A 27,721-nucleotide genomic window follows, 5' to 3' on the forward strand; every position below is an offset into this window, starting at 1 on the left:
ATGGATGTGGATGCAAGGCGCTGCTTAGCATCAGCTTAGAGATGGCAGCACCCCTTAGTTTTGCTAATATTCGTAACACTGCCCTCCACCTAAGTCTGATCGTCCCGATCAGATAAATCTCTCGATATAAACGCCGCTAGCATCTCCAAATGTACCACTCTTCTACTCCGTGGTTTCCCAGTGGTTTGTATGCGGTAGATGGTATCACTGATCTTCTTCACAACTTTGTACGGGCCTTCCCAACTGCACCGAATCTTGGATGGAACACCTTTCCGCCGGTGAGGGTTGTATAGCAGTATCAAATCTCCCTCCCGGAAACCTTCCGAATTATTTTCCTTGTCGTAACTGTGTTTAATCTTACTACTCATTATCCTTTCCCTCGCACTCGGTTGTTTGGTCAATGAACTACTTCATAGAGCTTGCGCATGACGGATTGGCTTCGCATAATCTGTATTGTTCCCACGTTTCACAACAGTAGTGCGCCCTGGCTTGAAACTACCCTCGCATTCTTTCTGGGAAATTCGTTCCTTCGTTTTTGTGCGTCCATTAGGATTTGTCAATGCCAGTGCTTCTCACGCAGGTACTTTTGATTTCGCTTTATTTGGCCCATTCGATCCATCAACTTTTACCTTTGACTTTCGTGGTCTTTGTCGAGTCTTCTCCACCAGTACCCTATTACTGCTGAACCCTTTCTCCAAACTAAAGTTAAGTGGTATATTCTGGTTCTTATAGCGCATAATCTTTCTCTGCATATCGATCCTGATGTCATGGTCAACGAAGAACTCCATTCCCAATATGACTTCATCAACAATCTTCGCCACAATAAATTTGTGTAGAACCATGACCTTTCCAATTAATACCTCACATACCACTTCTCCTTGGACTTGGTTATACTCGCCAGTGACCGTACGCAACCTTGCTTCAGGTAACGTTTTTGCTTTCCTGTTGACCAAGTCAGATCGAATTAAGGAATGAGATGCGCCCGTATCTACAGACAGTACACGCTCCTTGCCATCCAGCTTTCATTCGACGGAAAGACTGCTCGATTTTCTTCCAATTTGCGACACAGATATCACAGGACATTCAATTGCTGGGGCAAGTTTTCGTTCTTTACATCTGCCACGCTCTTGCTCATCTCCTCCAGCTATGCGTTTACGGCCACTCACATTGTTGGAACTACTAGGATAAAGATCGCAATGACGTGCAATGTGACCGGACTTCCCGCATTTGAAGCATTTGGTAACTTTTTCACTCCGCTTTGGGTTTGCGTATGTAGCTCGCTTTGTTTCGACGTCCCGTATGCCATTTATAAAGCGCTGAATCTTTACCCTTTCAGTGTATCCCACGGGAGCGTCCGCATTCGCTAAATGTGCCAGCCCTTCAACATCCGCCGCAAACTCTTGCAATGTTTCACCAGGCCTCTGGAAGCGGTTCAGTAACTCCATTTGGAATATCTGTTTTCTATTCTCGCTTCCATACCGTCGTTCTACGGCAGCCATCAATGCTTCATAATTGTTTCGCTATCATTCGGGAATCGTCTCTAGGATTTCGACTGCTGGCCCCTTCAATGCCACGAACAGTGCAGCAACTTTATCTTCCGCATTCCAGTTGTTCACTGCTGCGGTCTTCTCAAACTGTAGCTTGAAGACCTGGAAAGGAACAGAACCGTCAAAAGATGGAGTTTTTGCCTTGGTATTACTCGCTGAAGCAGCCGGCCGATTAAGTTGCAATTCCTGTATACGTCCTCTCAAAGCATCCACCTCTGCCTCGAATATTTCTTCAAACTGCGTTATTTTCTCGTCCATACGCGCTTCGAGTTTTGATGATATACGCGCCTCTTGCTCTTTCAGTTGTGTTTCCATCTTTGATGTAATCTGTGTCGACATTTCTGAAATACGTGTCTCATGTGATTCCAGCTGTGATGTCATATATGTCTTCTGCTCTTTCAGTTGAGATGACATTTGCGATGACATTTATGAAATACGTGCCTACTGTGCTTCCATCTTGGATGTTATCTGTGTCGACATTTCTGAAAAACGCGTTTCTTGTGCTTCAATCTTCGATGTTATTTCTGACGACATTTCTTTTACTGTCGATATTTGTGCAGATATTGCAGCCAAAATCATGTTCAAGTCTGTGCTCGTAACTGTCTGCGATGTTTCGTTTTTCTCTTCAATTTTTGTTGTTGTCTTGTCCCCATCAGGATAAAAGACATACTCGTCCACATCAATTCCTCCTGCTTCCATTGCCTCTCGTAGTCGTACCTGAAGTTCTAGTTTAATGCCGGTTGTATTCAATCCACGGTTCTCCAACTCCTTCTTCAGTTGCTGGATCTTCAATTCACTGAGCTTTTCCATGTCCTTGTTTTCCTCTGGAATTTATTCAACAATCCCAATTCTGACACCAATTGTAACGAATTTACCGCAATTCCTCTTATCTGCAATCTTCTGCCAACGTTCGTATCGCTAAACTGTTGAATAAATAACTCCAATATTGAATAATGGCCTTTATTAAAGTACTTCACAATAACACTTATACTTGGCAACTAGCTTGCTTCATAACCAAACTGACTCATAGCTTAAATGAAACTGATCTATTGCCCGACAAATAGCGTGCTTAACTGAAACTGCCCATAGCGCCTCTACCGCTGATGCTTTTATACTCTGTGATTTCCTCGTGGCATCTTCTAGGCGCTTCCAGAATTTACTTAGTAAGTTATAAATTTCTCAGTTACAACTACAGATGTATAATTTGTATAGCTTCTCTCATACCCCATGCGCTTGTATGTGTGAGCGACACTTCCCCAATTATAATTGCATAACTTTGGGAGCATTTCAGATAAGATATCTGCATGTGCTTGTGCGTTGCTTTCAGCTGCGTGTACCTACATATGTGTAGACATAATGATTTGTTCGTTTATGTAGATACATAATGATTAATCTATGGATGTGCATGCAGGGCGCTGCTTAGCATCGGCTTAGAAATGGCAGCACCCCTTAGTTTTGCTAATATTCGTAACAATACTCAGCTGACAGCTTCTACCTTACAGATCGTCTAGTATCAGTTGTTTGACACTAAATATTATCAAAAGTGTATGTTTATTAATAAATTTTGCTCACCTGAGTAGAAATATGTATTCCTTTCTACAAAGGGGTATAAAAGGGTACCAAGCTTTTTATTTCTGCTTATAGTTATGTCTCCCGAAACATGGAAAAAGGATTGGTCAAATAGGGGGCGGTGCCGCGCTCATTTTTCATTATTCCAATTACTTGCTTTGGTGGTATTTTGGAAATAAAATAGCAATGATGTAAAGATAGTTGTAGCGATATTTTTGCTTATTATGTTCGTCTACGATTTTTTTAAATCTTTTGAATAAGAGTATGCATGGTCCTTAATGGAATTCGTCTATTTTTATACTCAGTTGAGCAGAGCTCGAGATAGATATAGACTTCCATATATCAAAATCATCAGGATCGAAAAAAATTTGATTGAGCCATGTCCGTCCGTCCGTCCGTCCGTCCATTAACACGATAACTTGAGTAAATTTTGAGATATCTTGATGAAATTTGGTATGTAGGTTCCTGAGCACTCATCTCAGATTGCTATTTAAAATGAACGATATCGGACTATAACCACGTCCACTTTTTCGATATCGAAAATTTCGAAAAACCGAAAAAGTGCGATAATTCATTACCAAAGACGGATAAAGCGGTGAAACTTGGTAGGTGAGTTGAACTTCTGACACAGAATAGAAAATTAGTAAAATGTTGGACAATGGCGTGGTACCGCCCACTTTTAAAAGAAGGTAATTTAAAATTTTTCCAAGCTGTAGTTTGGCAGTCGTTAAAGATATCATGATGAAATTTGGCAGGAACGTTACTCCTATTACTATATGTATGCTTAATAAAAATTAGCAAAATCAGAGAACGACCACGCCCACTCAAAAAAAAAAAATTTTTTTTTAAAGTAAAATTTTAACAAAAAATTTTATATCTTTACAGTATATAAGTAAATTATGTCAACATTCAACTCCAGTAATGATATGGTGCAGCAAAATACAAAAATAAAAGAAAATTTCGAAATGGGCGTGGCTCCGCCCTTTTTCATTTAATTTGTCTAGGATACCTTTAATGCCATAAGTCGAACAAAAATTTACCAATCCTTGTGAAATTTGGTAGAGGCTTAGATTCTAGGACGATAACTGTTTTCTGCCAAAAAAGGCGAAATCGGTTGAAGCCACGCCCAGTTTTTATACACAGTCGACCGTCTGTCCTTCCGCTCGGCCGTTAACACGATAACTTGAGCAAAAATCGATATATCTTTACTAAACTCAGTTCACGTACTTATCTGAACTCACTTTGTATTGGTATAAAAAATGGCCGAAATCTGACTATGACCACGCCCACTTTTTCGATATCGAAAATTACGAAAAATTAAAAAAATGCCATAATTCTATACTAAATACAAAAAAAGGATAAAACATGGTAATTGGATTGGTTTATTGACGCAAAATATAACTTTAGAAAAAAACTTTGTAAAATGGGTGTGGCAGCTACCATATTAAGTAGAAGAAAATGAAAAAGTTCTGCAGGGCGAAATAAAAAACCCTTGAAATATTGGCATGAATACTGTTCGTGGTATTACATACATAAATGAATTAGCGGTATCCGACAGATGATGTTCTGGGTCACCCTGGTCCACATTTTGGTCGATATCTGGAAAACGCCTTCACATATACAACTACCACCACTCCCTTTTAAAACCTCATTAATACCTTTAATTTGATACCCATATCGTACAAACACATTCTAGAGTCACCCCTGGTCCACCTTTATGGCGATATCTCGAAAAGGCGCCCACCTATACAACTAAGCCCCACGCCCTTTTAAATACTCTTTAACACCTTTCATTTGATATCCATATCGTACAAACTAGAGTTGGATTTTTTAGTCCAATTAAAAGATTAGTTCACGTCTAGTTCGTTCAGTCAACTGAACTAGGACTTTAGTTCCTTAGTTCGTTCACCTCATTGAACTATAGTTCAATCAATTTAAATAGTTCAATAGTTCAATCTGAAAGTAGCATAAAACGGAAGATAAAGATAAGGACTCCTACGACAATTTATAGAAGACATACGAACTCTGTCCCGAAGCAATATTAAAATCATGCTTGGTGACTTCAACGCCAGATCGGAAAACCAAGCCTGCATGAGGTAACACACCCCAATGGGAAGAGGCTGATTTATTTCACCTCGATACCGAAAATGGCTGTTTGTTATACCAACCCATAAAGCAACCTATCTGTCTCCTGATCGAGAAACGCGATCTAGCGTTCTAGATGGGCGCACTCTTTCAGGTCCAAATATCGACTCGGGAAACCATCTTGTGGCAGCCAAGATACGCACAGCAAAGCTAAGGAAGTTTGCTGTCGAAAAGCAGCCCGCAAAACAGACTGCTGAGCAATTTTCCACTCGAATCTAACAACTACTCACTGAAAACAATATCCAACCTAACGACGTGACCGATAAGTAGGAGCATATTTCACCGCCGCTGAGGACACCTTAAGGTACCGCCAAGCTCGTAAAAATAACTAGTACGATGAGGAATGCCCGACACCCCAATCGATGACGATGGAAAATATGCTCCACTACCCGGCTATGGCGAAGTTCCAATTTCGATATCCCTGTTGAAGAATAACATAGCGCGGGAAAGGACTGTTCACCCGCCGAGCTGCTCAAGCATGGAGGTGAAGAGTAGGTAAAAGCATGCATCAATAAAAAACAGAAGATTATATGAATTGTATTAACCTTCATACGGTCTTCGGGTCAAATTTGACCCATTTTGGGAAGAAAGTCGTTTTTTCTTGAAAAGTTTGCTATTAATATGTCTGATATTTTATGACTTTTATTCATTTTAGAAACTTAAAAGATAGTAATGATTTCGGGCTCATACATTAACGACTTTTCGAGCCACAGATGTTTTTACAAATAAGGTGTTCGGGGCAAATTTGACCCTTTTGTTGCTTTTATTAAAAAAATTGAAAACTAAAACAAATGTTGTCAAAAAAACTATCTTTATCAATTAATTGGAGCTAGAAATAATAAGCAATATTTACAAAACATTTCAGTGTGATAAATAACTTTTATACCATGCTTTTACAACGGGGGTCAAATTTGGCCCGAAGACCTTTAATGTCGATCTTTTTGAAGACCGTATGAAGGTTAAAAGATTTTAATCTCAAATAAACATAAAAATTTCAAATAATAAATTTCAAAAAATAAATTTCAAATAATAATTATTTGGAGTCTCTGAAATATAACATAAACATTAATACATTAAATAAACTTAAAAGCCATAATATTTAAAATAGAGTATTCCACTTCGGTAAAATGTTAATGGTGTAAACAGAAGCGTATAACATCACGGCATGTGAGATCATGTTAAGAATTGTAGGAACTTTAGTTTAAATTATAAGAGAAAAAAGCATGCAGCTATGTATATTGAATTGATCACATATTACTGTGCAAGAAAATCAAACTGGATATTTTCTTTGTAGTCAAGAGCGTTCTTCGCTCATTTACTATCTGACCGGATGCAGAAAAAATGCGCTCACACGGAACGGAGGTAGCAACAACGCAAAAAATTTTCGCAACATACCCGTAAAGTTTAGGATATAAAACCTTGTGTTGATCCCACCAATTTAAGGGATCCTTTTTGCGGTCTAAAAAGTTTTCTTCCATATATCTTTCAATTTCCGATTTCGTAGTCTCTGTTCTTACTAACATAAGGCCTTGTATTGTATTATCGTATTCATCTCAGATACATTGGTTTTTGTCTTCTTCAATTGCACCGTCGTCTTCAATAACAATCCGTTCCGCGAGAATATCTTCATTTAAAATTTCTCGGGACAGCTCATTTTTAGTGTACTCAAATGCATTTTCATTTTGAAAACCTTGTTGTTTGAAGCGGGGGTCTAGAAAAGTGCATTCCGCATATAATTCATTATACTCTAATCGGTCAAAATGAATTTGCATTCCCTGTTTTAAACACTTGTGTAAATCCATAACTTTTAAGTTTTCTGACGAAAATTTTGCAGAAAATTATTGATTAAATTTCTGCATACTATAACTTTTGATAAAGTCACACACTTCTCTGCATTAATTTCTATAGTTATTTCATAAAAGGGTTTTAAAAGTGGTAAAACCCCTTCTATAACCTCCCAGCTTGATTGATCAACAATCAATTTTGAGCGCATAATAGCTACTACATCAGTTATAGCATCTTTTAATTTAATGAAACGCTCCAACATCTCGTATGTCGAATTCCACCTGGTAACAACATCTTTCTTTAATTTTAAATTTGGCAAATTCAGTTGTTCCTCCATTTGTTCAAGTTTTCGAAGTGCAGGTGTGCTTCGTCTGAAAAACTCCACTATCGATTTTACTTTATCTATTACATCAGATATTTCTGGGGTCGCTTTTTGCACGACCAAGTTTAAACAGTGGGCAAAGCATCCAACCGACCGCCACCCTCCCTGGGTAATGGCACCCACAATATTTGGTGCGTTGTCGCTTACTACTGCAGAGATTTTATTATCTATACCCCACTTACATACAACATCTTTTAAAAAATTACACATATTCTCACTGGTGTGCCTATCGTTGAAATCTTTTGCAGCACAACAAACTAGAACTCATTGCATTGTCACTATTGACATAATGAGCTGTTACAGCGACATAATGAGCATTGTTGCGCGAAGTCCAAGCATCTGTTGTAAGGTACACAGCTTCCACAGCTTAGATAGATTCCTTCACATTAATACGTAGCTCCTCACATGTTTCAGGTATTAACTTTTTTGAAAGCTTCTGTCTTGTCTGTAATTTATAACCAGGGCATTGGGAAACCATTTCAATTAGTTTACGGAAATCTTGCTCCTCTACAATTCGTAGTGCATGGTGTCCTTTAGCTATCATCTTTAGCAGCTGTCTATCAATTTCGTCCGATTTTTTTTATTTGGCGGCTTTTTGGCATATACAGTCATTTTTGGCTGCTTAAAAGGAGACTTTTCCGATCTTACTTGCTGACCACTTTTATCAGGTTCAGACATTAGATCCACCATCGCAATGTCTTCTTCATCGTCGTTTTCCAACGCAGTGAAGGGAAGTTTACTTTTCATATGCCGCCTTAAATTTCCAAGGGACCCACCAGAAATATTTATTGCAGCTCCGCAATACTTGCATTTAACTTTTTTTGCACTATCGCTTTGTTTAAAGTGGCCCCATATCGAACTTCGCTTCGGCATCTGAAAATAATAATCTTTATTTAATACACACATTCATATATAAAAAGCATCACTTGGCTACTTACTGTTGCATGTATAAATTACTAATTATATGATTTTGCCGAATTGCCGGGAAATGCAATCAGCTGTTTCGGTATACATATGACAACGAAGTGAGTTGCCATACGTTCTAAAACAACTTAAATACATTTTTGCCTGCAAAGTTGCCACATAAAAGTTTAGTTCGCTTTACTGAACGAGCTACCGAACTAGTTCAATTAAAAGAACTAGTTTGTTAGTTCTTTAGTTCGAAAACGACCCAAGCCTAGTACAAACACATTCTAGAGTCACCCCTGGTCCACCTTTATGGCGATATCTCGAAAATGCGACCACCTATAGAACTAAGACCCCCTCCCTTTTGAAAAGACTCATTAACACCTTTCATTTGATACCCATATCGTACAAACAAAGTCTAGAGTCACCCCTGGTCCACCTTTATGGCGATATCTCGAAAAGGCGACCACCTATAGAACTAAGGCCCACTCCCTTTTAAAATACTCATTAACACCTTTGGTTTGATACCCATATTGTACAAACACATTCTAGAGTCACCCCTGCTCCACCTTTATGGCGATATCTCGAAAAGGTGACCACCTATAGAACTAAGCCCCACGCTCTTTTAAAATACCCATTAACACTTTCGTTTAATACCCATATTGTACAAACGCATTCTATAGTCACCCCTGGTCCACCTTTATGGCGATATCTCGAAAAGGCGTCCACCTATAGAACTAAGGCTCACTCCCTTTTAAAATACTCATTAGCCCCTTTCATTTGATACCCATATCGTACAAACAAATTCTAAGGTCACCCCTGGTCCACATTTATGGCGATATCTCGAAACGGCATCCACCTATGGAACTAAGGATCACTCCCTTTTAAAATACTCATTAACACCTTTCGTTTGATACCCATATCGTACAAACAAATTCTAGAGCAACCCTGATCCACCTTTATGGCGATATCTCGAATAGGCGTCCACCTACAGAACTAAGCCCACGCCTTTTAAAATTCTCATTAACATCTTTCATTTGATACCCATACCGTACAAACAAGTTCTAGAGTCAGCCCTGGTCCACCTTTATGCTGATATCCCTAAATGGCGTCCACAATTGAACTATGGCCCACTCCTTCATAAAATATTCTTTAATACCTTTCATTTGATACACATGTCATACAAACACATTCCAGGGTTACCCTCGGTTCATTTTCCTACGTGGTGATTTTCACTTATGTTGTCACCATAGCTCTCAACTGAGTATGTAATGTTCGGTTACACCCGAACTTAACCTTCCTTACTTGTTTGAGATATATTTGAAGTTATAAGATAAATATATATATTTAACTAGTTTTGTGATAATATTTTTATTCTCAAAAGTAAGAGTAACTTCGTCAAAAAAGGGCGGATCTACGCCCATTTAAAAAATTTATTTATTTATTCATAACATAACGCAAAGATGTTGGCTTTTATATAAAAATTTGTTTTATAAAAGAGAGCGTGGTCCTAAACTGACTTCTTAAATTTTTCCAGGCTCATTCCTTATGGGTATTGATTGTTCCATTTTGTGGTGACAACTTAAATGGTTTTTTAACTAAAAATATTTAAAAAATTGAGTTTATCCAAAAATTCGAACCCACCATCTAATTAGGCTATTTATTGTAGCTGCTTTATTTTCAGGAAATGTGTTTTTGGTGCTTTCCAAAATTTTATAAACGCAAGAAGTGGCGATGGTGCCCGATTACACTCATTTAAAATAAAATATATCTCAAAATTTATTCAAGTAATCGTGTTAACAGGAGGACGGGCGGACGGAAGGCAATGGCTTCCTGAATTTCTTTTCTCACCCTGATCATTTTAATACATTTAAGTCCATATTTATCTCGATAAGTTCATGCTGTTACGGATTACCGCTACCCGGATAAAATTAATATTATCTGATAGCTTTGCCCAGCTAAGTATAAAAGTACATGCAGTCGTATAAACGAGAGTGTGTGTACATATCTAAGCATATCTGAATTAATACGAGTACACGAATGCATGTATGTACATTATACTGTTTTCACACAGAAACTTAATGATCTCATTTCACCTGCTAATGAAATCGTAAATTTTTTGCTTTCACACAGAAGTAACTGCTCGATTAGTATGAAGGATGAGACAGACAATCATGGCGGAACGATACAAGGTGGGAGCATGGTGACATACCTACAAACAAAAAAAATTCCATGTACTTGTAAATTCGATGGACAAATGTCAAAATCGTACTGCGCCGGTAGTTGATGTATCAAATCAAATAAAAAAGGTTATAATCAGTTGTTCGATGCGGCCACCTTGTATCGTTCCGCCATGCAGACAATGACATTTGCTTTGACAAATGACATTTTTAAGCACTGAACACACCAAAAACTAAGAAGCGGAACGCGGCCAACAGAGTTGCATTGTGCTTTTGACTTCATTAGGCATTCGATTAGCTACTAATGAAATAATAATAGATTCGAATTTTGTAGGGAAGATTGAGCTCAATAAGCGTCTTAATGTAGAAAATTGCCTTTATTATTCAATAAGCCGTCTCTGTGAAAATAGTATTAGGATGGTCCTTATTTTCCGAAATCAAAATTTTCTGTTCTTTTGAATGAAAAAAACATGCTAAAGAAGTTTTGTTTAAATAAACTAATTTTAACACGTTGCGCAGGCAGGTTGAAATTGGCCACACCTGCCATATATGAGCCCTATATGAGCAAAAAATTACGTTGTGCTTTAACAAAGTCCTTAATATTCAGAATCAAAAATTTATATGCAGGAGCATTCCTAACTATTCTTATGAATTAAAAAAAATATTCTCCAAAGTTGTTATTTTATTATATTTTTATTTATTTTAATACGTTGTAACGAAACTTCTTCGTGCCCCGTTGCTTCTTTGATATTTGCTGGGGTATACTCGCCGTGCCCAGGGTTCGTTTACAATAAATTTGTATTAAAGGGGCACCTTGCAAATCGATTTAATATAAAAACTTCACTTTCTTTATTGGTTCTAAATTCTATAATATAAAATAAAACGTGTTTGTATACTTCATTTTCAATTTCACTTCGATTATCTTGCGGTATCCTTGATTGCGGTGGCGGGCCTTAGCGGTCCGGCCGTATTCCGTTAGCTGGGTCCCGTTAGTATGTGGCGTCGGTGCCTTGACGCGCCTTATGACGGCGTATCTCTCTGCTGCGGTGCTCTGTCGCGCCTTACGTCGGCGTCTACTTGTATTGCTGAGGCGATGCTCTGCCGCCGTGTTCCGTTAGACGGATCCCGTTAGTATGTGGCGTCGGTGCCTTGACGCGCCTTACGTCGGCGTCTCTATCTGCTGCGGTTCTCTGTCGCGCCTTCTATCGGCGTCTACTTGTATTGCTGAGGCGATGCTCAGTCGCCGTGTTCCGTTAGACGGATCCCGTTAGTATGTGGCGCTGGTGCCTTGACGCGCCTTACGTCGGCGTTTACTTTTATTACTCTGCTGCGCCTTGCGTCGGCGTCTATTTGTATTGCTGGTTGCTGGGTGATTCTCTGCCCCGCCTTCCGTCGGCGTCTACTCGTGTTTGCTGGGCGATACTCTGTCGCGCCCTATGTCGGCGTTTACTTGTATTACTCTGCCACGCCTTGCGTCGGCGTCTACTCGTATTTGCTGGGCGATACTCTGTCGCGCCCTACGTCGGCGTTTACTTGTGTTGCCGCTCAGTTGCGGCCTCTGCCGGCGTACTTCTACTGACGGAGGTGAGCGGGTGTCACCCGTCGCGGTTGCGAGTTACTGTGGCGGGGCCTTTGGTCTATGGGGGTGATGCGTAGAGAAGATCAACCGCAATCACCATTCCACGAGTCGCTCCTATGAAGTGGATTCCTATTGCATAGAGAAGGTCAACTGCAATAGGGATATACTTCGCTGGTAGCTCTGGTAACGATCACAGCTCCGTGCTGACTGACTTTGCTGCCGCGCTCTGCGCTGGTCTACGTGCGTTGCCGCTCTGTTGTGGCTTCTGCCGGCGTACTTCTACTGACGGAGGTGAGCGGGTGTCACCTGTCGCGGTTGCGCGTTACTGTGGCGGGGCCTTTGGTCTCTGGGGGGTGATGCGTAGAGAAGATCAACCGCAATCACCATTCCACGACTCGCTCCTATGAAGTGGATTCCTATTGCATAGAGAAGAGCAACTGCAATAGGGATATGCTTCGCTAGTAGCTCTGGTCACGACCACAGCTCCGTGCTGACTGACTGCTGTGCTGCTGTGTCGCTCCTTTTATGGCTGTTGTGTTTGGTGTTGCTAGCTCAAATGGTTGCGTTGCCATGGTCACCGTGTTGCTGTTGAATGTTGCGAGCGCTCGTTGTGTTGCTGAGATTTGTTGGTTGGCCGTGTTGCTGCTAAATGTTGCGACCGCTCGTTGTGTTGCTGAGACTGGTTGGTTGATCGTATTGCTAGAGCCTTTTGTGGCCACTTGTTGTGTTAATGTCGTGTCAGATATGTTGTGGGGTCGTTTTGTGTGGGCCAAATTAATGAGGATTTATTTGGTCCTCACACTCCCCTCCCTCCCCCCCCCCCCCCCCACTTCAGAATGGATGTAATGGTGCGTGCGACGTCAGCGTACGTGTTTGCGTGTTTAGTTGCACGCATGTTGTTGATGTCGCCGCCGGTGGTGTTCGGTGGTGTGATGATACGTGCGACGTCAGCGTACGTGTTTTCGCGCTTAGTTCCACGCGTGTTGCTGACGTCGGCGCCAGTAGCGCTTGGTGGTGTAACGTTGCGTGCGACGTCAGCGTACGTGTTTGCGCGTGTGGTTCTACGCGTGTTGCTGACGTCACCTCGGTGGTTTGCGATAGAATGACCGGTGCTTGCTTATCCTCCCATCCTTGATATTAATTAGGTTATTTTCCCTGAATTTATTTTAATTTTCCGCGATGGTCTCTGCTGCATGATATGGCTTTAGCTCCCCAATATTGACCGTTTTCTCCTTCCCGCCGTTGGTTTTTCGTACTTTGAGTATCACTGGTGATACAGATCCTAGGATCTGGTAGGGTCCGTCATATTTGGGGGCCAACTTTGCCGCGAAATTTTCGCCGGCCTTGGAGAGATGGTGTTCCTTTGCGAGCACTAGTTCGCCGACTACGGGGGTCCATTTTCTCCGCCGTAAATTGTAGTGCCGTGCTTGATCTGCCGCCACTCGTTCCATGTTCTGCCTCTGTTTAGGCCAACAGCCCAAACTCTAAAACATATTGTGTCGCCCTCGCATTCGCTTTATATTTCTTAACAGAGCCAGTCGAACCGTTTATGTTAACTATGCAAATAAACATCGCAGGAATAAATAAACAGTTCGACTGGCAAGCGGGCTTAACAAATTCTGTTATTTGCTGCTTGGATTTTTTAACATCATCGTGTACGGACGTATCCCACCAGCGATTCCAGAATCATCAAAAAAAAGGTAATCTAAAAGTATATGTATTAAATAAATACTGTCCTTAATCTTTAGTTCAAATAAAGATACTATATTTAAATTAAAATACTAATACCACTTTTTTCCTTTTTTTGCTCTATATCTTGACCGGCACCATCCCTGAGCTGTGGCCCGGCCAAGACATTGGTCCTTAAACCGTTTTTTCATCCAGCGACCATTTTGCGAACCACATCAATTCCACTGTTTATATATTATTAAAGAAGCGGATTTTGCGAACCAACAACTCACAGTGTTTAAATATTATATTGCGTGCCAACAGCAGCGGATTTTCATTTTTGCGAGGATTAACACGTCGTTAATTCCATCAATAATTATAGTACTTGGTATTTGATTTGCGGAGATTTATTTGAGCCACAAGCAACTACAACTTCATATTGAGTTCATCACTTTGGAAATTCTACAAGTTATAAAAAGGTACGTGGGTATTTCAGTGAGCACATTAGTTAATAAATTAAAAATTAGTGAAAGTGAAAAGTGCGCGAGTGACTTGTGAAACAAAAACAAAATTAAATTTGATTTGTACAAATAGCCTTTTTGACCATCAAATATTGCTTGCCGCCGACGGTAAATAATATTTGACACGGCTTAAGGGTCTTCGCTGTTGCATTATTGCACACAAATATTTGTACAAACAGTGTTTGGGAATAATTTAATAGAAAAGTGCAAGTAATTTTTCAAAAATAAAAAAATTCAATATACATTTATATGACTTGCACTTCTCTGTTATTAACAGCCCACAACAACAACACTGCACTGTGTAATTAACCTCACTTTTGGGTTTGGTTCATCACAGTTGAATTGAGAAAAATTTATTTCACAAAAGTCACTCGGTTTTTAATTGAATTCACTTTTTGAAACAAACAAAATTTAATTTGAGCGTTTATTTAGTGGACGGAACAATTTTCCTCCAACTTTGCTCAGTTTTTTCACTTGCGTTTGTTTTGAATATATACTGTGCTACATACATACATACACGCACACGTACATAAATATATTTGAATTTAAGAAAAATTAATTTCACAATAGTTACTCGGTTTGTTCAATTCATTTTTTTAAAACAAAACAATTTAATTTGAGCATTTATTTAGTGGAAGGAACAATTTTCCTCCAACTTTGCTCAGTTTTTCACTTGCGTTTGATTTAAATATATACTGTGCTACATACATATATACACGCACACGTACATAAATATATTTGGTTGGCGAGCAATAATTTTTTTAACATGTATATACAGTCCACTGGTTTTTACTCTGAAAATTGTTAAATTTGAGTTTTGTATCAAAATAAATATTTTACATTAGAAATTTACACTCAATTTTTTAGAAGTTATTCAATTTATTGGGGTCCCTTTGTTGGTGGGAAGCCTTGTCTAAATTTTATAATAGCGAATTGGGTAATTCCACAGATTCTGTCTCTGTGTACGTAATTTATTTTAAAAATCAATCCTTTCAATTTTTTAAATTTTTAATATGAAAGCATTACCGGCGACAGAGTTGAGTGATACTATACTAGAGACGATATGGACTTTTTAAAGGATTTTGCACATATATTTATGTGGGACTGATTGCAAATTGTAAATTGATTTTATGTGTGGGGTTTTAGGGGTCTGTGTATTTTTTTTTTTTATAGATTTTCGAAATTGGGCTAATGGGTTGAAATAGTTTGTACAATTATTCGTGCTAATGACTTAGGTACTTAATAGTTTGAACCCATTATAAGAAAGTAAAACAAAAATGCATACTTTATTGGGTGTACTAGCCTTTTCCGTGTTTACGTTCTTTTTTTATAAAATTGTTGTCTGATAAATCCCGTAGTAAAAATGGGCAAGGATAATCAAGCACATCTTGACCATCTAGCCTCACGTATTTATGTTTTTTAACCTAAAAAACACGGCTTCGAACAATATTTACTTGTCTGGAATTGTATATAGATTTTCTTCTTTTTGTTTTAGCCACTTTCCTACTCTTTGTTATTAGTTGTTAAGAAAATTGTTTTATTATTAGTTTTATTTACAAGTGTATTTGTTTTAAAAGCAATTATTTTCAAATTCATATTTTAAATATCGTATCATTGCCAATGCCCCCAAGGGGCGAAGCAGCACATAAAATGTCATAAACAAGCATCACTATGTTGTTTTGTTTATTTTAGCATGAATAAGTAGATATATAATTTGTTATAAAGCTGATAGTGCATTTTTGTCATGGGCACAACTGCGAAAGCACAGGCAGCTTTTTAGTTAAATGTAAAACGTTAAAATATTAAAAAATAAACGTAATAAAGTAATAGTTAAAATAAGATTCGATATAAATATGAAAAAGTGTATGCATACTTTTATGAACATTAATAATAATAACATTAAAAATTAAATGCTAATGCTATTAAACGGTAATTATTGTAAATCAAATTTACTGTAAATTTTCTTTAGGGCCGCATCATTAAAGAAATTACAAATAACATAAACGCCAGCCCGTATATTTGTTTAAGTACAAAAGAAAAAGTAAAGAAAATGATTGATATATATATTATAATTAAAGATAATAAATTGATTTACCATTTATACAATTCATATACAAAAAAAAAACAAAAAATCGTAAATATAAAAAAAAATTAAAAAAAAAAAAAAAAAAATTTAAAAAAAAAAAAAAAATACACAGACCCCTAAAACCCCACACATAAAATCAATTTACAATTTGCAATCAGTCCCACATAAATATATATGCAAAATCCTTTAAAAAGTCCATATCGTCTCTAGTATAGTATCACTCAACTCTGTCGCCGGTAATGCTTTCAACGTACGCAATGTTTCCATATAAAAAGTCAATTCTGACGTCACCACACCATGTTGAGGCCCACCGTTATTAATAATATTCAATTTCAAAAGCTGTTCTCTTAACTTATCCTTAAAATTGCGATGCACAATACCATAAATGATGTGTATTTGTTGTTCAGGCAAAATAGGTGCAATTGCTTCATGTAACTTTACCAAATGACGTGAAATGTTACGAAATGTTTGCGATGGTATAGGCGGGCGTGCATCCCATTGTTCTAATTGTGCTGATACACGTTCTGTTACAATACTATATATTTTATTTTCAATTTCTTTTATATGACTATGAAAATCTTTTTCAATTGAATCAAATCCGGATACAGCATTTGCATCATACGACTTGAAGTGAGCTTTAATATTCGGTAAAAGCCAGAGAATAAGTTGTAGAGCACGTGAAACCAGCGCCAAATTTGTGCTAGTTATTGTTTTGAGACCTGCAACACGCATTGCACCTGCGCCAATGACTAATTGGCAAGAGCGTGAATTAAATGTGCGCAACAGATCGACAACATTGCGTGCCAAATAAGCAGCTATGATGGGCAAACGTGTAGCACAATAACAATAATCGCTTAACATTTGTACGAGCAGTAGCGCAGCACTAACAAGTTTGTACAGTTTTCCATCGATTAGTAATACAGGATTGGCTTGCGGTTTACTATTCACGCTACTCTCTTTTGTTGTGGCATGACCATTTGATGTTGCACCTAAACTTTCAGCAAATGATTTACTAGTTGTTTGTTGAAAATCTTGCGCACCCATACGTTCGATGATTTTTTGAAACTCATTTGGTATATCAACTTGACGCCAACGTTCGGAGTCAAGTAGTAAGGCTAATTTGTTTTTGCGTTCTGTGTGGAAACGATTGGCGAAGCGTGAGGCTTGCACTTTAGCAGCGACCTTCAACGGCACACTAGGCGCACCACAAATATCTTCACAACCTGTACTGAATTCGTCCACAATCGCCGTTAACTGTTCTACTTCATCTGCTGTAGCAACAGCGCGTTCCAAACTTTGCGTTGAAACCAAATTTGAACAACGTTCATGACAATAATTACACACTGCAAAAAGTAGTTCTTCCAAACGCTCTGTCACTTCCTAGTTAAAACGCTTCAAAATCTATAAGATTCACCGCAGATTCTTGTGATTGACCTTCAGCGCCACCACAACGTCCCGCTGCAGCATTTGCTGTTTGACGCATAATGCCAGTAACAGCACGTATGCGTTGTAGTACGGTCAGCAAAGCTACAGTTGCTTTTTTCATTAACGCAATCCATTTACTTATACTCAAGCTTTGTGCCTCCTCTCCAGCGCCTGTGAGACAAATTTCTGCATCACTAGATGCAATAACTTCAATAACAAGTTGTTTAATAATGGCACGTATGGTTACAATTGCTTCCTCTTTATATGTATTAACAAATGAGAAATTCTTTTTGCGCAGCAAACCCATTACAATACACACTAGTTTGTCTTCTTCCGCGCAAACACTTTCGGTTTCGTTAAGGACATCGCTTAATGGACGATTGAGGTCTGCAGTAGCATAACGCACAAATTCGGTGGTAAGCATTTTATCGATTAGCTTTTCCATTTCAGTAAGTTGCATGGGTAAATGTTTAAAACAGTGAATACCTATGAGCTCTTGTGTTAATATTTCTTGGGTGGTCCCTATCAGATCCAGCGCCGCCACATAATCCTGCGTACCAAGTAAGAGCTGCAGCATTGGTTGCGTCTTATGCACTGTCGCCATTAAACTTAGTTTATCCAGCGTTTCCTCAAAATTTTGTCGCCGCTGCGCAAAACGCATCACACGAAATGAATCCACAACCGAAGACTGGTGCAACGTACGCAGGGAAGCACGCAATTCTCGCACATTACATGCCACCTCTTGCATCTCGGCCATAATAGCATCTTGTGAAGTCATTGCATGAAAAAATGCGGCTGACTTTTGTGATACTTGATGCGCTATTTTTACTTCGACAATATCTAAATAATATGATAGTTCCTCTTGTAGCAGTCGACCAGTTTGTTTATTTTCTTCGGAACTTGTAGCGCCAATAAAAGGAAATACGAGCGCAAATGTTGCTGGATGGCTTAGATTTAATTGCTCTTTTAGAAATATATCTGGTATGGCATTAAGGCTGACTGCGTGTGTTGGTGAGGGTGATGGCGTTAAGGCTTCACGTTCTGCTATTGCTGCTGGTGTTTGTTGTGCTGTCATGCGTTCGTGACGTCGATAACGTTTTCCTATTTTTGTTATATATTTTTCGAAATCCGCATATGTTGTTTCAGGCAAGCGTGGTGTAGATGGTATTTGCGATTTTTCAACGAATGTATCACCAAATTTTTTTGTGAAGAGATTTTTTGCTTTCCACGTGAAGGATCATTCAGCACAGCTGGCAAATTTTGCGCAGCTGAAAAGACTGACCATTCCGGTGGCAGTAGTGTTAATTGATTTACATGATATTTGGATACGTGTGCATCATAGTCACGATCGGAGACGCCATCTAATGGTAGTGAGGGGCATACCCCATTAAAGCCATACCGGCAAACGTACGAGCCACCTTCGCGCGTGCAATGTCGATCTCGCAAGTGCTTCACAAAATCCGCCGAGGTTTTAAATGATTCACGTGGACAATAGTAACATGTCTCCCAACAACGTCTATTCAGTGTTGAGTTGTTCATCCGCGCTGCCGTCGTTGCACTTGACATCTGCTTCATAGCTCCAATGTGCGTGCGATCATTCGTAATAGCGGCCAAATCATTCCCATCACTCAGTGGATCTGCACTTGTACTTTGTGTTGTGGCCATTATTATTAAATAAAATAAAAACGTTCAATATGCCCTTCCACTCCCTTCATCCATCGAATATGTTATAGTTGCTGCTTAATTTGCAGTAGGGTTTGTAATGGTGTTATTTATCAGCCAAGTCATGCTTCTTTATTTTCCATTTTTCAGCAAAAATTATTAATTATTTGCTAGCGTAGAAAATCATGAAAATAGTAGGATCAATTTTTATCAAATTCCTTTCAAATCGACAAAGACGTGTAGCGTGGTTACTGTAAAATCTAATTTTATTAACACCAGTAAAGGGGTTTTACTAGGCACAGCTCGCGTCACCATTCATTATAATGGTACAGATTTTTCGGCCAGAGCTCTCATAGATTCGGGATCTGAATGCTCTTTTATCACTGAAAGACTCAGACGAAGAATCCACCTGCCAACACGAAAGATGCATGCTCAAGTTTCGGGCATCAATAATTCAGTTTCTGCGCAGGTAAAAGAGGCATGTGCCATTCAGTTGCGATCCCCAGTTGACCCACTAATTTCTATTGACGCATTAGTGCTAGTTCTACCCCATTTGACAGGTAATTTGCCAACATGCGATGTTAGTGCATTAACAAAACAAGCATTCCTGATCTCGTGCTTGCGGATAAACGTTTCTTCGTGAATGAGCCAGTTGATCTTGTTCTGGGCGGGGATATTTATCCGCAAATCATATTAGACGGTATCAAAAAAAATATTCTTAGCACTCTTTTAGCTCAAGAAACTGTCTTTGGTTGGATACTGACTGGTCGTGCTGATGCAGCCAGTCCAACCAATCATAATCGGGTATCCTTTTACAATGAAGTGGCTTTAGACAAGCAGCTAAGGTCAGTTTGGGAGCTCGAAGACACGCCGAAAGCTAAAGCCTCCACTTTAGAAGATACATTTTGTGAGGAATTGTATCAACGTACAACGCAGCGGAATTCTGAAGGAAGATACATTGTGTCGCTTCCGTTCAGGTCAGAATTCCCAGGAGAGATAAATCTAGGTCCATCATTAAGAATAGCGTGCTCTCAATTCTATAAAAATGAAACCCGGCTTAGAAAAAATCTCGATTTACAGAAGGAGTACAATAGAGTCATACTAGAATACGGTACGATGGGGCATATGTCAAAATTAGATTCCATTCAATCGGCCAATGCAGTCGATAATTACTATTTACCACATCATGCAGTAATAAAAGAAGAAAGCATCTCTACCAAAGTTAGAGTTGTTTTCAATGCTTCTTCACGCTCTTCGAATGGTGTCAGCCTGAACGATGTTCTTTTTCCTGGTCCTGTGCTTCAGGCTGATCTACCAACATTAATTCTTCGCTGGCGACTTTTCAGATACGTCTTCAATAGCGATATTGAGAAGATGTATAGGCAAATCTTAGTAGATGATAATCATACAAGATACCAAAGAATAGTTTTCCGCTCTAGTCCAGATGATCAAATCAGTCTGTATGAGCTCAAAACGGTGACATTTGGTATTAATTGTGCTCCTTATCTAGCAATAAGGACTTTGCTTAAACTGGCTGATGATTCCGAAAAATCTCATCCAATCGGCTCAAATATCCTACGAGAAAATATGTATGTCGACGACGTTCTTTCGGGAGGGCATACTATATCATCTGCGATCAGAGCAAGAGATGAAATTTCCGGGGTTTTAAGTTCAGCTGGTTTCCCATTACGAAAATGGACTTCAAATTCCAGTGAAATATTACAGGGTATTCCCAAAGCTCATCTACTGAGCGAAGATTTCTTAGAATTTGAAGATTCAAGTAGTGTAAAGGCGCTCGGTATTAGGTGGAATTCTCATTCCGATCAGTTTTACTTCATAGCAAAACCTATAGAAGAAAACACCGAGCCCACAAAAAGAGCGATACTATCTACTATCGCAAAACTCTTTGATCCATTAGGGTGGCTAGCTCCAACAATTATCGTGGCAAAAATGATTATGCAAAATATCTGATTAGAGGGTACTGGCTGGGATGAAACAGTTTCGTCTTCAACATTAGACAGGTGGAAAAATTTTACCAATACGTACGATCGACAAAATACGAATACCGCGATGGGTAGCCTTTTCTCCAACAGAAAAGGTCGAAATCCACGGATTCTGCGACGCCTCCGAGAAAGCGTATGGTGCAGCTGTGTATTTAAGAGTGGAAACCAACGACGGCATATTTGTGAATCTGCTTTTGGCAAAAACAAGGGTAGCTCCAGTCAAAACCATCTCACTTCCTCGATTGGAACTTTGCGGAGCTGTATTATTAGCGGAGATAACCGAATCTATCTGCGCTAACCTTGATTTAGGTCAACAAAACATTGGCCTGTGGACAGATTCGACAATCGTGCTGGCTTGGATACGAAAACCTCCGTGCTCATGGTCAACTTTCGTTGCGCATCGAATTACAAAAATCGTCGACAAAGTTGGAAGTTCATCGTGGTATCATGTGGATTCAGGTACAAACCCAGCAGATTTAGCAAGTAGAGGAATACTAGCCGAGGATTTAGTCAACAACTCTCTGTGGTGGCAGGGTCCTTCTTGGCTCCAAGAAGAGAAGGAAAAGTGGCCAACACAAGATTTGGATTTTAACACGAATATTGAAGAAAAATGCGTACAAGCACATGCAACCGCAATTTCAAGCAATATTAATGATATTCTCGATAGGTTTTCAAATCTTCCTAGGGCTTTAAGAGTTATCTCATATATACTCAGGTTTTTTCATAGAACGCATTCTAAAACGAAAGATTGTAGTCAACATGAATCTTATTTAATTTCCTCAGATGAAATTAAAGCTACAACAACCCGTTTAATAAAACTTGCTCAGAAGCAATATTACGGATCAGAAATTTCAAGTTTGCAATCCAAAACACCAATTGGATCTAAAAGCGAAATACTTTCGCTCACTCCATATCTTGATGAAGACGAAGTAGTGAAAACGGGTGGACGACTTGGTGCATCCAAAGATACTACCGAATCTGAACGCCATCCCATAATACTTCCGTACAATTGTGGGTTTACACGTCTGTATGTTCAGTTTGTCCATGAAATGTCTCTCCATGGTGAAAACCAATTAATGCTGCGCATCATTAGAACTCAATACTGGATTCAAAAAGTTAAAACCATGATACGATCCGTAATTCATAATTGTAAGATCTGCACGATCTTCAAGAAACGATCGCAAAATCAGCTCATGGGAATTCTACCTCAAGAACGCACCACATTTTCGCGTGCATTTACCAATACAGGGGTAAATTTCGCAGGGCCTTTCGATATTAAGAGTTACAGTGGGCGCGGGTGTCGTACCTCAAAGGGTTATGTTTGTCTGTTCGTTTGCTTTTCTACTAAGGCCATACATTTAGAAGCCACTAGTGATTTGAGCACTTCCTTGTTTCTAGCCGCTCTTTCAAGATTCGTAGCTAGACGAGGATGTCCAAGAAACATTTATTCGGACAATGGAACAAATTTTGTCGGTGCATCACGTGCATTAAAAACTGAATTTAAGGAATTTCTTGCCGATGCAAGAAACCAAACCCTGTCAAAATATTCCCATCAGGCATTAAATTGGCATTTCGTACCAGCAGGAGCTCCACACATGGGAGGACTATGGGAAGCGGGAGTGAAAAGCTTTAAAAGCCACTTCAAAAAAGTGGCCTTAAACAACAAATTCACTTTAGAGGAATTTAACACATTGTTATGTAGAATTGAGTCGTGTCTCAATTCTCGCCCTCTTAGCCCCGCTTCAAATGAACCATCTGACCTTGAGCCTCTAACACCAGGACACTTTCTGATTGGAGGACACCTATTAGCACCAGCGGAAATCAGCGTTGATGAAAATACTGCCTCAATAGTCAATCGCTGGCAGAAACTCAAGGCATTACATCAAAACTTCTGCAGAAGATGGAAATCAGAATATCTTTCCGAACTACAGAAACGGATAAAATGGAAGCATCCTAAATCAAATATGCAAGTCGGAGATATGGTGGTTATACGGGAAGACAATATTCCTCCCAACGAATGGAGATTGGGGCGTGTTATAAGGTTACATCCTGGTTCAGACAACCGGGTGCGCGTTGTGGATATAAGGACTGAAAGGGGCAAGTAACAAGACCACTTGTCAAACTAATATTACTACCACCCTATACCGCGGAAACCGAAAACACGTCAAACCCTAATCTTCAGCAGTAACGCTACAATTGGAGTTACAAAATCTCCACACAACATCAAAACTTCTCCTAACCAAAACGAAGCAACTTCAACAAACTCATAGTGGAAACAAAAATTTCTTTTTTTGATGCAGCCTAATATTACATATGTACATGTACATACATGCTTGCGCACATGGGTGGTGATTTTCATTTATAAAAGCAACAATATTTTTCTAGAATTGATGAACACTTTTTATTATTAAGTTTTCAATTTTTTAGCGCGATTTTTACACACTCACTACAAATTGAGGTTATCAGGTAGTCGCCACCGAAAACATGTGCACAGGCATATACACAATGACTATGTGCATTGGACTGCATGGAATCATGAAAGAAAAAAAATTCGGGTCTACTTAAGCAATCAAAAAAAAGTTCGGGGTTTCGCAAACCACATATTACATTATGAAATTTCCCTCAAATAATTATTTTCCTTGTTCTTTCGCCTATTGCATTATATACAGGGGTCCTCACATAAACACAATTTTTTTGTTTTTGTTACGAAGAAACGAAAAAAAGGATAGTACAATGGCAAAGGCAACGTTACTTAAATTAAACAAAGCGCTGCCAATTCCATTGCATACACCCGTTTTTATCAAAATAAAAATAAAAACAAAAATAAAATAAGTAAAAAACAAAAATTACGGAAATAAAAATTTTTCAATTAAGGATACCCTAATATAATGCACGGCACATAGCACAATTCCTTTTTACTTTTCGAAGTAAGAAGTTTAAATAGTAAACAAAAAGGAAAAGAACAAAAAAAATTTTCTAACAAAAAAAAAAAAAACAAAACAAAGGAGAAATTTAGGATTGCTCGGTTCACCCTAATTTAACATATTGCAATCAATGCAATTTAGCTTTGCTTTTCGAAGCAAAAACCTCAACACAAAAAAAACCACTCAAAAATTTTCTTTTTTTTACAATAAAAAAAATTCACTGCACACCCTACTACATATGTATGTTGTCACTCCACGATCGCATAATTTTATTGCGGATCGTTGCAAAAAAAAAAACAAAAAAAAAAACACAATCACACACTTTTCACTATGCCAGTTACTCTGCTTTGGTGGAGGTTTTTTTTTGCTTGACCTTTCATAGGTCTTCATTATCATATCTTTTTTCCTCTCTTTTTTGTTGCAATATATATACACATATGTATATTTTGTTTCACAAAACACTTCACTAACGACAAATTAACAACGGAAAAGTTAAATGCCCGCGATTTACATTACTCGCCCGCACACGCACTAATTAAAATTACAATTTTAAGAAAAAATTCACTCCCGCACGTTTTTCTTTTTGTTTTCGTTTCATTAATTAATCCGGAACTGAAGTTAGTGAAATATGCAATATATCGATATTGCAAACAATCGATTCACTAGTACGGTAGCATAAGGGTGTTGACACATCATCAATTATCCGTAAGGCTACATGCGTCACATACGGAAAAGCATGACGTAGACATTTACATTTTTGAGAAACTAGTTAGTAATCAAAAATAAATGCTATAAATGCTGGGAAATATATAAATTAGACATTGTTTGAGAAAATCTTTCCTGCTAATGTTTGGTTTGGCGTTGTTTCTGTCTTGGGGGTCCGAGGGCATCATTTGCAAAACAAATGAATATGAATTACATTACAATATAATAGAGCTATCGCGTATTCATGTATCGCATACATTACCGCGCTTCCACCAACAACCCCCTTATGAGGTGAAGTTCACATTTACTTTACCAGAATTGCTCGCCAACCGAAACATGCTCACTACGTCGACAAAATTAGAACAAATTATTTTCCTTTTCAGAAAAATGACGCGATTCACTGCAATTCGTAAAACAGCTGAGGCAAAGGGGTTCTCTTTGGCCTGTCGATTGTGCGAAAAGAAGCACCCACTCAGGGCGTGTCCTGTCTTCCGCGGTAGCACACCGGAAAAAAGGTGGTATTTTGTAATAAAAAAAAAACTATTGCACCAACTGTCTGTCGCCTCTGCATAGCGCAGCACACTGCACACATGAGGGACGGTGCAATAAGTGCAAGGACGACCACCACACCATGCTGCATATCGCGGAAGCTCAGGACACGACGCGTCGGCAACGAAACACGTGGCATCGCGGGCCACTGAGAACCACCGTAGAGGATAGCGACACCCTCTCATTAAACGCGTCCGAGGTCGAAACGGAGTCCTCTGGAGCGGAAACGTCTGCTTTCCGCCCAGATGCAGCTCGCGGAGTGGAATCATCTGCATTCCACCCGCCCTCTACGAGCGGATTCGAAATGAAAACTTTCCAACCGCGCCGTTTTCGACCTCTACTCAGGCACGAGGTGATCGCTAGCGGATTGGAAATGAAAACTTTCCAACCGCATAGGAGCAGCCAGAATAGAAGAAAAAAACGACGTGTGCAGCATGCACAACACAATAATAAAAAATGGAGAGTGGACTCATCCGCATTCCACCTCCATCCAACGAGTGCTTTCCGGGCTGGGACGGTTGTCAGCCCACGTGCGCCGCCACAGCTGATCCAGTGCCTCACGTCGGTTGCACCCACGGCCGTTGTTAAGATTGAGTCCGGTGGGCGCTTGCACCTGGTTCGAGCTTTACTTGATCCATGCGCTGCAACGTCCATCATCGCGGATGAGCTCATCCGCCGGCTCGGCCTTGATGTGACGGTTCTGGGGGATCGGCGTGGGTGCTTCATCAAGCTGCGGGGCAAGCATGGGCAGACGGCAACCGTCACCACTTATGCCGTGGCGTTGCCTCATTTCCGGAGGCAAACCCCACTAACAAGCCTGGGTGCAACGGTAGCCACGCCATATGCCAACATCAGGCTCGCAGACCCACGGTTCTACGTCGCCGACCCAGTCCGATTGGTGCTCGGTGCCGACGTGGTCCCAAAGGTTATGCTGGGTACCATACCAGCCGGAACTTTGGGGCCCCTGTTGGCACAGAACACCATCTTTGGCTGGGTATTGTCTGGCGCCTGTTAAATTCATATTTTTATCAAAGAGTAATTTTACATACTTTTTTTATATATATACTTACACACATAAAATATATATGCCTACATACTTATACATAAAATGGATTTTTTAAATATTTTTCATACTTGGTTTTTGAAACCTTGGAATAATTGTAAAGTTATTCATAAAATGAACTTCCTTTATATACAAATGTTCTTTTTTTTACGAAATAGTAAATTTAACTATGTTTTATACCTACCCACATACATGAAACTTGAAAATAAATGTGCCACTGAATTAGAACCATGTGTACCTTCATTTATTATTTTGCAATTTTCTCCTTTAGGTGGCTCAAGTGGAACTAGTTTAAGCTTAATTTAAGCAAGTTCTGCGAACCAGCGGCGGGATATGTCCGAATACATTTTGCGTTTCGCAAGGGGGGCGGCATGTTTAGGCCAACAGCCCAAACTCTAAAACATATTGGGTCGCCCTCGCATTCGCTTTATATTTCTTAACAGAGCCAGTCGAACCGTTTATGTTAACTATGCAAATAAACATCGCAGGAATAAATAAACAGTTCGACTGGCAAGCGGGTTTAACAAATTCTGTTATTTGCTGCTTGGATTTTTTAACATCACCGTGTACGGACGTATCCCACCAGCGATTCCAGAATCATCAAAAAAAAGGTAATCTAAAAGTATATGTATTAATTAAATACTGTCCTTAATCTTTAGTTCAAATAAAGATACTATATTTAAATTAAAATACTAATACCACTTTTTTCCTTTTTTTGCTCTATATCTTGACCGGCACCATCCCTGAGCTGTGGCCCGGCCAAGACAGCCTCACTATTCTGAATGCCTCTTGCATTCTGTCAGATTTCTCTTCTGCCGTTGTGGTAGCGGTGCCCGTTCCCAGGTTGACCTCGTCAAACAATGCCCCTGGTAGTCGCGGTTCCCGTCCTTGTACGAGGAAGGCTGGACTGTATCCTGTGGACGCGGTCACACTGGTGTTGATGGCCAGCTCGATTTCTGGGAGACGGTCGTCCCATCTGTTGTGCTGTGATCTGGTGAGTTGTGCTATGATTCTCTTGATTG

At 39.4% G+C, this 27,721-nt stretch overlaps 2 protein-coding genes across 4 annotated transcripts in view; one reads left to right on the forward strand and one right to left on the reverse strand.

Annotated features, from left to right (window-relative positions):
* The window catches only part of dpr9 (defective proboscis extension response 9), a 463,521-nt gene that overhangs the window by 275,657 nt on the left and 160,143 nt on the right, over positions 1-27,721 (forward strand). The gene's annotated exons all lie outside the window — the stretch shown is intronic.
* LOC137238799 (vacuolar protein sorting-associated protein 54-like) lies at positions 16,555-19,543 on the reverse strand. The gene is given in 4 exon segments (XM_067763819.1): positions 16,555-17,324; positions 17,382-17,755; positions 17,757-19,011; positions 19,014-19,543. Coding segments are annotated over 4 exon segments (2,844 nt in total). The 5' UTR covers positions 19,459-19,543.

This window comes from Eurosta solidaginis, chromosome 1, assembly GCF_040869045.1.
Source record: "Eurosta solidaginis isolate ZX-2024a chromosome 1, ASM4086904v1, whole genome shotgun sequence".
Classification (NCBI taxonomy): domain Eukaryota; kingdom Metazoa; phylum Arthropoda; class Insecta; order Diptera; family Tephritidae; genus Eurosta; species Eurosta solidaginis.